The following is a 14,009-nucleotide window of genomic DNA, read 5'->3' on the forward strand; positions in this document are numbered from 1 at the left end:
TGTCCTTGAAGATCAATGGATGCATGTGCACACACCCAGAGGCTACCCAGGGCACAAAGCCTCCATTCAAGTCAGTTTGATTTTTGTGGAAAATCTGCACTTACTTTAGCAATTCAATCCATAATCCATTTGATATAAACACAATTGACCCACACAGGCAGCAGATGGCCAATAGAGACAGGTGAGTGGTGTTTTCTGCTGAGCTACATTGAAGTATTGTCCCTTAGAGGTACCAAAGTCGGAGACTGTGAATGTACACACAAGAAGATTTAGAGCAAATAGGTCTGTTGATCAAGAGTGTGAGGCAACCATGTGCTCAGGCAGAACAGCCAGCACACCTAAGAGATACTAAACATCAGCTAGAGAGAAAAAAAAATCACAGAAAAAAAACAACCCCAAAATTCACCTTCAACTGAAAAAGCACAAAATGAATTAGACTGTAAATCTCAGTTTCAATCTCCAGATGCTCCTGTGTTATTTTTTGTTAAACTTGATGTAATGGAATAGGATTAGACAGGAATAACCACCAAAATTCATGTAAGCCATATATTCACTTTGTTGTGACATCTGAAGCACGGCGCTTCTATTTGCTTGACAACAGCAAGTATTAGGAAAAGCAGATGGACACTTGGCTACTTATCAGGTCAAAGTTTTGTTAGCCTGGCTGCATCATAAATAAGTAATTTCCTTAAAATGAAAACAGCTTTTGTCAGTTGCAAATCTGCTAACAAAAGCTTAGAAAACCCCTAGGAAAATAAGCTTTGCAACCTTATTAAAAAAAGTTCCTTAAGAAAGATTCTATCAAAGAATAATGTGGTAAAAACACTGGCTTCTTGATACAGAGCTCTGAAACATGCCGATGTGTTTCTCAGTGCCATCTACTAAGAAATGCAATGAATCTTCAAAGGACTTCCCTTAATGTAAGGAAGAAAAAAACCCAAAATGACAAAGCAAAAACCAAGGCACTACAGCAGCACTAAAAAACCTGTACAAATCTAAAATGCTTGTAAGACTGCAAACAGTACAGCACAGACCCCTGCTTTCCTTAAAAACATTCAGTGAAATATAAGCAATTTATGATCTCATGAGTACCTCACAATCACAAGATTCTATCTTCCATCTGATATTGCAATTAAACCTGACTGAAAATAGTCTGGCTCCTTCCGGTGTCGCAAACCTCATAAAACTGCACCGTGCTGAGCTGTATAATGGTTATGTATCAACTTGAACTTGTCCTAAACTGATTGTGTCCTTATGCTGCATCCTAGAGCACAACAAACATAATCAATAATAACTCCATGAGCTATCTGCTTGCTGCTGAAAAATCAAGCTCTTTAGCAGAATACATATAAGATGCTTAATAAAGAATTAGAGGAAGACTTACTCAAACACAATTACTATCATGAACTGTACTTCATAATTTTTAAAGACTTCAGTAATTCTGTTGGAACTCCTTTAGCTTATTTTACTATTCTGGCAAATAGAACACTTTTTTTTTTTCCCTAGAAGAAAGTCACTGTTTGTGCTTGAGGTTATTACTATGCCATTACGCTTCCCACATTAGTGCTATGATTAACACCGTGATTTTGTACTCCACACAGGCAAAAGCTGTGTAATCTCAGTCTTATCTATGACAAAAATAAATGTTGACATTTTAATCTGCAACATTATGTGGTATCTGTATGCGTCGAGTACATACACACAGTGGTTGCCTGTAGAAAGGCATAATTTGCCAACAGCTGTCACACAGAGATGTCAAATTACCATTATTTTCCCAAATATTTCAAAAGGGAGGTCTCTGCAGTCGTGTGGGAAGACTGAGAGGTGCTTGCCTTTTCCTTTTCTTTTTTTAATAGATTCTTCTGTAGAAGTGCACAGCAAGGAACTGTGAACCATGGAAAGTAAGTGGTGCAGCTCCACACATTTTGCTAATATTACCAGAGAAACTATTACTTTTTTAAACTGAAAGTTAAATATCCTATTAAAATGTAATTTAACAAGCGTTTTTTAAGTTGTAGAGTGCAACAAAGATTACGAGAATGGCACAGAAACCCCCACAAAGCATCCTAACTACAGGGACAAAAGTACTTTTACTTCAGTGTATATACTGTCCCTTATCTTGAGCTCCCTTGATTAAGGGGCCACAGGCAAAGCACACTACAAAAAGCAGAGTCTTTTGCTCACTCTCTCTGTACAACTGAAGTAGAGGAAGGAACTGCATGGCAAATGAAGTGCTTGCTTTTCTTCTTTTCTCCCCCAGAGAGTGGGGTTGCTCTAGGTTAAAGTCATTGGTAGGGCAGAGCAAACGTGCCAACTGTAGAGCTATCAGCTATCACCTAACTTTCACATCAGGGATGTAAGAGAAAGCATGTTCTCAGCTGATAATCTCCTTGAGCTGAATATCACACTTAAGAAAACGAAAAATGCATTTATCCATATTTCTCAAGCTGCTTGTTAGCTGTGCCTCCAACTGCAGGCTGTCATCTCAATTTCCTAATAATAGCTGTCAATCCACAAACACGGACACAACGAAAAATGTATTCCTAGCACTAAGACCCCTCAAGCTTCTTTGCATTTGACCATCTACTTTTCCAATGCTTTTCACTGAAAAGCATGCACTTCAGACACTGTCTGTCTGTTGCTGCTTTTGCCAACATTCCCTCTTGCCAAACTTACTTTGGTTTCTCTCAGAAGAAACTGCAAATCCCGCCCACTGAGTATACCGTGGTTTTTAACGTAACCGGGAATATAAATGGTGCTCGTCCCATGAACAGTTCCATGGACTTCCATATAGGTGTGAATGACATCCAGGTAAGCCTTCTTATCCTGTAACAACAACAAGAAAATATTTTCAGTCTTTATACATTTCAAGTAGTAGTGTTCAATCTGCGATGGTGCCACAAAAGCCACGAGGAGAAGATTATTCATTCTTAAACAGTTTCTACACTATTTGCTCTTTCATTACATGGTTAGTTCCTGTTTTCCACTAGATTGGCAGAAAACTACAGCTCCTCCATTCACAGAATAGAACTAAATACCAAGGACTGATTACTAACTGGACAAAACCCAGGTAACCATCAGACAGTTCCAGTCTCAGCATGCCTTGATGATACTTTGTCTAAAAATACTAAAAAACCTCATTTTGAAATACCATTTTTTCACTCTTGCAGAGATGCAAAATAATTAGTAATTATCCTCTTGTGAATCTCACCATAGCAAGACACACTCCTGCCAACTGCATAACTGAAAACACATCTTTATCTAAACACTTAGTACTGAGTCTCAGGAGATTACCTGCAAACACTCCACTTACCTAAAGTTTTAAAGGCACTTTGGAAAAGGCCCAAAGAAAAGCAATAACTTTAACGTTGCATTAAAAAAAAAAAAAAAAACCCACCAAAAAATAGTACATAATTGTAGTTTGCAAACAAGAATTGCTTTAATTTTCAATGCCATATGTTTTTTTAAGTTGTAAAGACTACTAGCATTCCTAAAGCAATTAGCTGGAGAGTCTATTTACAGCCGGTAAGCTGCACAGATCAGAGAGACATTCCCTCAATATTTGCACATAGTCTAAGTAATAGCTCTAAAATCAGGCAACAAGTTTCTGTACTTGCTGGCAGCATGACAGTTTAAAAACAATCTACTTTCACTCACTATTTTTGTCATGTAAATTGTGTACCCAGCCCTGTGTGAAAGACAGCCACCAGTTTTACTGAAGTTCATTCAAAGGGCAAGCAGACTGGTGAAAATCCTGGCTTTTCAAATCTTGGAGGCAATAAGGTATCAGACCTCAAAGAATGCTACATTAACTGTCCGTGTACACTTGAATACACAGGGGATGAAATGTCACATAACAACTGGCTTCTGGCTTTAGATTGTTCTGACGGAGATACTGTTTGTGATCAAGTAGATTGTCTGCCTCATTATTAAATCACCCTGTTCTGGTAGTGATGCCAAGGCTGTGCCAGTCAGACAATGTCCTGGGCTAAGCATTATGTAAAAGAGCCAATAAATGGAGACAAATGTGCTTTCTTGTCTGATGAAGCTGCTGTTATTGCTAATTAACACTAATTATTTAAAAAACTAAAAGCTTGCTCCATTTTCTCCATTTTTAATTTCTCCTTTTACTTCAGACTTGAGTTACTCTGAAAGAGGTATTCCTCCCATTACTCATAAAGTGAAATGGCATAATTGGAAACTGTTGAGAAGCTCATCTGCTTTGCCACGAGAAAATCCATTGCAAAACTTTTTCTTTGCAAATGTGCATGAGAAATATAAATGGAGTAGGCTGGTCTGGTTTCTAAAGCAGCAGTGGTCTGTCTACTAGGGGTGTACCTTAACCTGCCTGCTTGGCAGTGAGGAGTGAGGAGTGGAGTGTTCTGGGAGTGAGGGTGGAGTGTTCTGAGCAATGAGAGTCTGGGAGTGAGGGTGGAGTGTTCTGAGCAATGAGGCACAGGTACTGCTGACATGACCTGCCTACAGTAAGCACACTAATGCGCTTGCCTCAGATGTTTTTGGCTTATATGACACAAAGCGATGACATGAATGCACTCTAACTCATGGAAAATATGAGAAGTACAGCTACAAAGAACAAACCCAGAATTACCTAAAATTGCAGGCACTTACTTTAAACACTTAAACAGTAATTTTACAAACCTTTCATGGAGTATTTGGTTGCTTTAGAATGAAATATTTGACACTAAAATTATTTAGTCTTTACAGACTTTCTAATAGTTCCTGGATTCTTTTTTTTTAATGGGTGTAGGACTGCTGTTGAAGATTTTATACAGGTTCAAAAAAGCAATTACGGAAGAAAAAGAATCAATAATCACAAATGAAGAAATATAAACAACTTACTGCCCAAGCAGCCCATGAACCTTGTCTCTGGTGGCTGTGAAACATGCATGATTTCACATTCTTCCTTAGACACCAAGTTTTGGCTGGTTTTACAGTCAGAATACTGGACTAGATAAATCTTTGATCTGAACTATCCTTATTAGCTCCTTTTCAAAGATGAATGTAAAATGCACCAAAAGAAACACAACATTTTCACAGGTCTCCTGTTTGTCTGTGATGTCAACAAAAACCTAATGGGGTTGTGAACAGGATTAAAAAAATGCCAAACAAACAAAACCCCAAACCATATTATCACAGGATGAAAAGAACAAGGTTCCATGCTGCATTTACAGTACTAGGGGGAGGAAGATGGGCTGTAAGGGGGGCAGAAGGAGAGCTTTTACTTAAACTGCTACAGCTACACCAACATGTAATAAATATTACTAATATCATAGAATCATAGAATGGCTTAGGTTGGAAGGGATCTTAGAGATCATCTCCTCCAACTTCCCTGGGGACCTTCAAAGACCATCCAGTCCCATACCTCTGCCAAAACAAGATCGCCTCTAGCAGATCATACAGGAATGCGTACAAGTGGGTTCTGAATAATTCCAGAGAGGGAGACTCCACAACTCCCCTGGGCAGCCTGTTCCAGGGCTCTGTCATCCTTACAGTGAAAAAAATTCCTCCTCATGTTTACATGAAACTTCCTATGCCTCACCTTCCACCCATTGCCTCTTGTCCTGTCAACGGACATCACCAAGCAGAGCCTGGCTCCATCCTCCTGGCACTCACCCTTTACATATTTATAAACACTGATGAGGTCACCTCTCAGTCTCCTCTTCTCCAAGCAGCAGTGTCCCAGCTCCCTCAGTTTCTCCTCATAAGAGAGATGTTCCATCATTCCCTTACTCATCTTTGTGGGTTTGCACTGGACTCTCTCAAACAGTTCTATGTCCCTCTTGAACTGCGGGGCCCAGAACTTCAAGGCCTTAAACACCCCCAGGGAGGAGGCATTCACAATCTCCCTGGACAGCCTGTTCCAGAGTCCCTCCACTGTCATATTGAAGAACCTCCTGCTAGAACCAAGTCTAATACGTTTTAATTAACTAAGATGACAATACAGATTATTAATATACAACAAACCAATACAGTTTAGGAAGACAAAGCAAAAGCAATCATAAAATCAGCACATTTTAAGCACCTCCAGAAGTGCAAACAAAACATTATCTATAACCTTAATTTGGAACATTACTTACTCATACAACTGCTTTCCTGAATCAGTCTAAACCCACATATAAAGCATTTAGCATCCCAAATATTATCAATTAGTCCACTCAAAATATTTAGAAAAATCATGGACTTTTAATTGGTGTTGCTGGGTTTCCACCTCTACAAGAAAGGGTAATTACTGTAAACTGTGGATAGATTGTATAGAAATGATTTTTCCTCACAAAGGAAACCTTACAGATAGACAAGCATAAGTAAAATGATCAATACATTAAAAAAACTATGAATTTGTTTTCAAACCACAAGAGTAAAACGTGAATAAAAACCACAGACAAAGCAGAGAAAACTCTTTCGTCCTCCAAAGGGCAACTTTCTTTGTTTTAATCAAAGAAAGTTTTTAAAGAACAATTGGAATCGAAAGCAGCATCTTTCCTTTGTTCCCTGTACATAAAACAATTGTTTTTAATTTTTACAAAAGTCTATCTTTCTGAAGGAAACAAACAAAAAAAAGCCCAAGCAAAACCTCAGAAGCACAATCCACAAAATAATCATAGAATCAAGCAGGTTGGAAGAGACCTCCAAGATCATCCAGTCCAACCTGGCACCCAGCCCTGGCTCATCCAGGCTTTTCTTCATCACCTCCAGGGACGGCAACTCCACCACCTCCCTGGTTCTTCCCCCCAGGTTCTTCCTTTTGATTGTTGTCTTGTTATAGATACAGCATGCTTTGGATAGTATGAAGCTGGAAATATTGTTCAGCCTGGTGAGGCTCTCTCCCAGGTTTCACAAGTAATCCATCACTGCAGTGATGACAAAATGCTGCAGCCTTGCTTAACAAGGGCAGTGCATCAAATGTCTTCTAATTTCCACACAGGTCAGTGAACCAGTCCTGATTTACTCCCTGCCTCCAGGACAACCCACATATTTGGTAAGGAGAAAAAACAGAAAATAAATATTGTAAAGAATCTACAATGATCATCCAGTCCAACTGCCTGACCACTTTAGGGCTGACCAAAATTTAAAACACTGCATCCAGCTCTGGAGCTACTATGACAAGAGGGATGTGGAGATGCTTGAGCGTGTCCAGAGAAGGGCCATGACATGATCAGAGGGCTGGAGCAGCTCTGCTATGAGACTGAAAGAGTTGGGGCTGTTGAGTCTGGAGAAGAGGAGGCTCCCAGGTGACCTTCTTGTGGCCTTCCATCAATCCTTTGTCCCCCTCAACTCTAAAGCAACTTTCATAATCATCTACATAGTACCACAAAAATCCTATTAGCATCTCATACTTCGCACAAACCTCAATAACATTTGTCTCCTTTTGCATTTGAGTAGTCCTGAATTTCTACCACCCCTGTAGAAAAGTTTTATTTTGGATGGTAGAAGTATGTATTGTAATTAGTTACTTCACAAAAATAATCAGAACAGATAATTCAATTCTAAACATTCAAATCACTGAACTAGAAAATATGCCACTCATAAATAGAAAGGCTACAAGCAAATAAATCAAGAGCTGTGTTTTTCAAGCAAAATATCAACACTCCTTCAAGGGTTAATCCACTTCCTGGCTTTGTTTGCTTGGGTGGAGATATAAATAATCTTTTATCTAAAGTTGTTTGAAACTATAAAGTAGATTTTTACCTTCTCCAAAATGAATTCAAGATGAAAAGACCATGGGCTGCTGGCTAATAATATAAAATCAACATTCCCTGAGGAGTTTGTAACAGATTATTCACCAATGTCTGCTGCCCATGTTACAAATACAGATTTTGAGCACGAAAGACAACCACATTGGGGAAAAAAAGAGGCAAATTACTTCCCCTGAAAATCAAAATGGAAGTCTAATGGTAAGTAACAGTCACACTAACCTTTTCTGAAGCAATTTTTCAGCAGCTAAAATAACATACCATTTAGGGAAAGTACTTTTTGGTGATTACTGACTTCAGAACTGTTATTACTGTTCATCAATTATTTCCACCTACTTTTAAAAGCATTATGATAAGGCCTTTCTCATCAAAGTCAAATGACAACTGTCTGATAAGTCTATCCCTGTGACAATGTTGACAAGCCTCAGTCTGAAGGGCTGAAAGCTTGGTGGGTGAAAAATTTAAGTATAAAAGCCACAAAACGACATGGTAGAAACACACTGTATTAAGTGCTAAACGCTGTTTTTCCTGGTGGTAATTAACTCTGCTTTACCATCAGTTTGTCAGTTCAAGGCAACCTGAATATTTTGCAATTTTAAACCATTGAGAAATGGTCAGAAATTCAGAATGCCAGAAATAAATTGCTGAATGAAAGTAAGCACTACATAAGCAGAACTACAGGCAAACTACATGACAGAAAAGCTTGATTCAGAGTCCTAAATCGGTTAATGGGTTGAATGTACAAACTGCAAAACTCATCTCAAAGCTCAAATACCTCGTGTCACTTTCTTACACTGAAAAAGTCAGGAGACAATGATTTTATAGAGCTTTAGAATACGTTAACCTGGGAAAGAAAGTGCTGGTACAGACCCCTGTGTATATCCTAATGCGTATCACCACAAGTCCTAATATTTGGGTCCTTATTTGCCCAACTGTCAAGTCAAAAGGAAGCCAAAATCCAGTGGATATGTGTGATGGTTTGGATCTTATCTGCCCCCCTACACTTTTGTAATTGCCCCAGCTAACTCAGATGGGACTCCAGGAATATAAATTAAGCTATTTATTTACAGCTAGCAGAAATATACAAGCATATATTCACAATATATACAGTTATATACAGAAATACACAAAGGATAAACAATACAGAAGCACAACTCCCCTCCCAGAAACCTAAGTCCCCAGGAGGGGCTCTCAAACCACCCCAACACCTCCCCTTGCCCTCTCAACCTTACCCCAAATCCTGAGAAAAGAATAGAGGTGCAGCCAAGAGGATAAGAAGGAAGGTTAGTGGCAGTGAGGTTAAGGAGATGTGGCTAGGTCTGAAGCTCAAGGAAGAGTGAGAGACAAAATGGAGAATGTTATCAAATATTTTCCTTCTTCTTCCCAGAACTCTCAGCGAGACTGATGAGGGAAGAAGACACAACCATTGTTTACCTTTTCACTGCCCATTATCTAGTTCTTTTACCAAAACATTCTATCTTGCTTCAAACTAGCACAATATGCAATATATGACAACTGAGACTGTGACACAAACATAAGATTGGAAAATCTCTGGTTTTGAGAACTGTTGCATTCTCAATGACTTTTCAAGATATCCTTGTGTAAGGAAAATCCTGTTTACCAGACAACTAGAAGACAGCACAAAAAATGCTGGAGGACTCAGTATACAACAACATTGAGAGACAGATTAACAGACACAGCATTTAACTGTAACAGTTTTACAGTGGCGAATCACAGAGATGATGATGTCTTTTGGAGCTCAAATATGAATCTTTCAAACCGCCAGTCACAGAGTGCTCAATGCAGAGCACTGAATTAATAAATGGGTCTGTAGAGGATTCAGTGATTCACATCTAGGAAGTGGTAACTCTGCACTGAACAAATTATCTAAGATGGAAATAAAGTGTTAACTACATAACTGTAACAAAATTGCTATAGTAATTCCTTCTGTACAAGGAAATCTCTTACTAAATCAGTAGAGTTCTCTGCCAGTCAGCATGCAGAAACTCTTTTTAAAAGTTACTAAAGGAATTAAGCTGGACAAGGATAGATTTAAACTGGATATTAGAAAGAAATTCTTTACAGTAAGAGTGGAGAGTGACTGGAACAGGTTGCCCAGGGATGTTGCAGATGCCCCCTTTCCGGAAGCGTTCAAGGCCAGGCTGGACAGGGCCTTGAGCTATCCTAGTGTAGTGGACAGTGCCCCTGCCCATGGCAAGCTGGATGGAACTAGATCATCTTTAAGATTCCTTCCAACTCAAACCATTCTGCAATTCTATGAACTAAGTGCTTTGGGATAGACAGGAGCCGTTCCCTTAAATGCACATCTCTCATGTGAAAGAGAACAGAGATGTGCCAAAGCGTGCTGCCTGTACATGCTGTTCAGAGTAAAACTGAAACTAACTTCAAAATATTCCAGAAAAACACTGGATGCTTGGGGTTGTAAGGCTTCTGAAAAGGCTCCCTCAGTAGTCTGAGGGATGGAGTGACCAAGAAATAGCCAATAAATGTAATAAAAATAACAATGTTGATGTTGAAAAACAGGTTTAGCTTCAGATATGAATAAGGGACCTGATCTAACTAAAGTCATTCAAGAATAAAGACATAAGATATGCACTATGCATTATGATCACATATGATTAGAGACAATGAAAAAAAGATAACATATGATTAGGGACAATGAAAAATATCAGTCCAATGCTCAGCAGCAGTCAGCTCGCCCACCAGTCAAGTAACTGCCAGAAATTACTTGGAAAGGCACAAAGATATGGAGTATCATTGAAGCACTCTATGAAACCATAGCTCTCTCCCTCCTCAAAGACTGTTGTGCTTTTAGTCCCTTTTCTCAAAAAGACACAGAGAACACTGGATGTGGTTCTGACAGGGGCAAGAAGGATCCAAGCTGCAGAAAGGTTTCCATTGTTACACCCAGACTCTTCATTAACAATTCTTCAGCTTGGAAAACACAACTTGGTAGAAAACGGAAGAGGGTTAGAAACTTGTAATTGGTATAAAGAACATGGACAGTGACTGACTGATCATAATGCACCGATACAGAAGCTGCCAAACAAAGCTAGCAGAAGGTAGGTTTTAAAAAATCCAGAAATTTTTCCTTCTGCAATGGATCAGATATATGAGGGACACCATGACAGAGAATGCTGTGGAGGCAAAGAAGTTTGCATAGGTTTATGGTGACTGAAAGGCTTTGAAGTCACCTTTTTTTTGTACATATATAATCTCTGCATAAAGAATGAGTAAAACATCTCAGGGAAGACCTAAGTTCTTCAAGAACTTTCAGAAATCCCGCTTATTTAGCTCCTATCCTCATCTTTAAATACTTCAGTCCTCATTTCTTGCAGTTCTTCATCCATGAAGCCTTTTTTCATTGTCAGGCAATCCACACTAATGCCTAACCAGGAATTGCTGGAAATTTTCAGAAGAGTGAGATGTACCTAGGCCCTGCCAGTGCTCGAGGCAGAAAAGTGCAGGGGGAGAAAATAGGGAGAGAGACTGCAGACAGAAAAAGTTTGTGTTGGTTTTATGATAATCAAATTCTAGTAGACGACTGCATTAATGGATGTTGTAAGACCTCACAAATTCATTTTGCAGCTGGAGAGTTCAGCAAAGAGAGGCTGATCACTGTCCTGTCTGGATGTTAAGGACTCATGCAAAATATTATTGTCTTTCTTCATAGTAAGTTATAATTTTCATAACAAATGTTGACCAGCAAACTTTCAAAAGCATACATAATGCAGATATATTTAATTACTGCACCTACAGATCCTCATTTGCATTGATTTACTTGGGTCTTTGATCCATACTTCTTTCAGAAGCAAATGGTGACTTTCAGAAATGCTGCTGAACTAAATTGTCTGGCACATTTCAATTTGTTGTGTGGCATAAAACAGGACAGGGTTCTTGATGCCTGGTGCCAGCAAGTAGGGTAAGTTTTGATTGATAGGTGCTGCTGCAGAGTTGGAGGAAGACAAAGTAAAAGCACCTTTAGATAATTTTGTGACTGCACAGACCACAAGAAAGTGAAAAGGTGAGAATAATCTTTCTTCCCTTTCCTTCTGTCTCTTTTAGCTTTAAAAAAATGAAACAAAATGTTCAGCCAAAGTACGTTGCTAAATACGAAGCACAAAAACCAATCAAAAGGAAGGGAAAAGGCAATGGTGTCAGCAGCAAGTGCACTTAACAAACATATTCCTAAAAGTATAATTTTTCCTGACTTCTCATTTTCTTCCTCCCAGTTCACACAAGAGGGCACATGATGGGGAAATTACATGTATCACAGGGAGCTATAAAGAGGAGACATTAGTAAGAACAGTCTTGATTATGTACTTTCCCATTGAGAACAAGCTAAATGTAATCATTTTCCATCTCTGATTCTACAAAACATGTTATGTAGAAAGTACACATTTAAGAGGAACACTCATCTTGTTAAGTGGCATTACTAACAAACTCCTATTATTTTGCCTTTAAATATATAAATATCTTTAAGGCGACTCTAACACGCTATAATAAAATCGACTAAAACAATCATCACAGAATTGTATGTTATGCATTCCTGGCTAGTTTCTGACTTCTCTCCTAGCACCTCAAAAAAAAAAATAGCAAATAGCATGAAATGAATCTTTAGTCTTTTTTTCTTTCTAGGATTAAGGGCAGAAGCATTGAAATAGTATGACAGCAAGTTGCAAGAAGGACAAAAAAAAAGACTTAGACTGAAACAAGAGCTAAGATGACATGAAAGACTTCAAACGTTCCCTTTTAATTGGAATGTTCTGCAATTAAAGAAAATGTTGATAGTGGAGAGCATTTCAATCTCTCCTATTTTTCATGCCTCTTTTTTCAGAGGCAGAGACAGGACCCAATTTACTTCTTAGTAATGCCAGTAATCCCTGAAATCTTGGGAAACATTGCCCTTGACAGCTTACCTCTAAGAATAACCTTTAGAAATGTGGCAAAATTCTTTAGAGCCTCCTATTTGTATTCCTCAACCCACTTAAGACTGACTTAGTTATCAGAGGGAAGTAAACAATGTCTTTTACAGTTTCTATAGCTTACATCCTACCTGACCTTCAATAAGACACAGTCAGGCTTGCCCATTGAAATATGGGATGAATGCTGACAACTTTTTCTGCATCCAGAACTGAGAGAAGTCATCACTGTACTCCTCCCGCTGTAACTCATGACACTCATACCAGAGTTTAGCCCATTGAATGATGTGGGAAGACAGACCATAATCTGTAAGCAACCCATGGCTGTATAGCTATGACAACCAGGTTAGCAAACACAATTTAAACAGGTGGGCTGAGCTAACCTCATCAACCCTGCCTAGCCATGCAGCAGAGCTGGGAATATGCTCATATTTAGAGTCAAGACGAAATGATGAGTACTTTGGACACTTTTTTTCCCTTTTTCTTCTTGTTTTTTTTTAATAGGCCTAGCTAGATGCAGAAAAAGACCTATGTCCACAGCTATACAAAAACATAATGGTAGTTGGCTATAGTTGGCTATTCTAGTCCCATCCTGTGTGGAGCACTCCAATTTCCCTTTCTCCCCCCCACCCAGCTATCTCTAGGAGGTTTGAATGAGGCAAGAAGGTAGCACAAAAACCTGCTTTCCCGCCCCAGCTGTGGGCTTGAAGGGGGAACAGCAAAAGGCACCTTTTCCACATGTGTATTGACTTGTGTGGAAGCCCATGCAGGAAATGGGCTGGTGGTTGGCTGGGTTCTTTGCACCCAGTATAAATGGCAAATGGACACTTTGTCTCGAAAGGCATAAGCAGAGTGTGGGAAAACGCGTGGGGTTCTCATCTTTAGGGAGTTCCTGTTTTGCAGTGTTCCAGTCTTTGGACCGTCCCTGCTTTGGATGGGTCCTACTTTTGCATGGCTCCTTGTGCTAGTTTGAAGCTACCTAGAACGTTCTGGTGAGAAGGACTAGATTACAGGCTGTGAAAGGGAAACAATGGCGATGTCTACTTCACTCATAGGCTTGCTGAGAGGTATAAGAGCAAGAATCCAAACACAGGTAAGGGAGTCGCTCTTTGTCTGGGCTGTGGGCTGCGGGCTGCATTTCTCTCTAACCTCACCCTCCGTCTCTCTGATTAATCCACTTACTTCCTAACCCCCCTGGCTAACCCTCTATTCTTCCTTGGGGCACAAGGCAACGTCTAGAGTAAGGTAAGGGAGTGGGACAAGGTGGAAGGGTGGTTGGGAGCCCCTTCTGGGGACTCAGGTTTCTGGGGGGGCTGTTGTGTTTCTGTATTACCTTTTACCTTGTTTATATAAC

The 14,009-nt window shown here is 39.4% G+C and overlaps 1 protein-coding gene across 5 annotated transcripts in view; it reads right to left on the bottom strand.

Annotated features, from left to right (window-relative positions):
• Positions 1-14,009, bottom strand: part of MGAT5 (alpha-1,6-mannosylglycoprotein 6-beta-N-acetylglucosaminyltransferase) — a 141,726-nt gene that overhangs the window by 24,647 nt on the left and 103,070 nt on the right. For all 5 annotated transcript variants that reach the window (XM_064156052.1, XM_064156033.1, XM_064156036.1 and 2 more), the window contains one exon: positions 2,677-2,826. In XM_064156052.1, the coding sequence (XP_064012122.1) occupies positions 2,677-2,826 (150 nt within the window). The remainder of the gene's footprint in view (positions 1-2,676; positions 2,827-14,009) is intronic.

The sequence above is a fragment of the Pogoniulus pusillus genome, chromosome 2 (genome assembly GCF_015220805.1).
Source record: "Pogoniulus pusillus isolate bPogPus1 chromosome 2, bPogPus1.pri, whole genome shotgun sequence".
Classification (NCBI taxonomy): Eukaryota; Metazoa; Chordata; class Aves; order Piciformes; family Lybiidae; genus Pogoniulus; species Pogoniulus pusillus.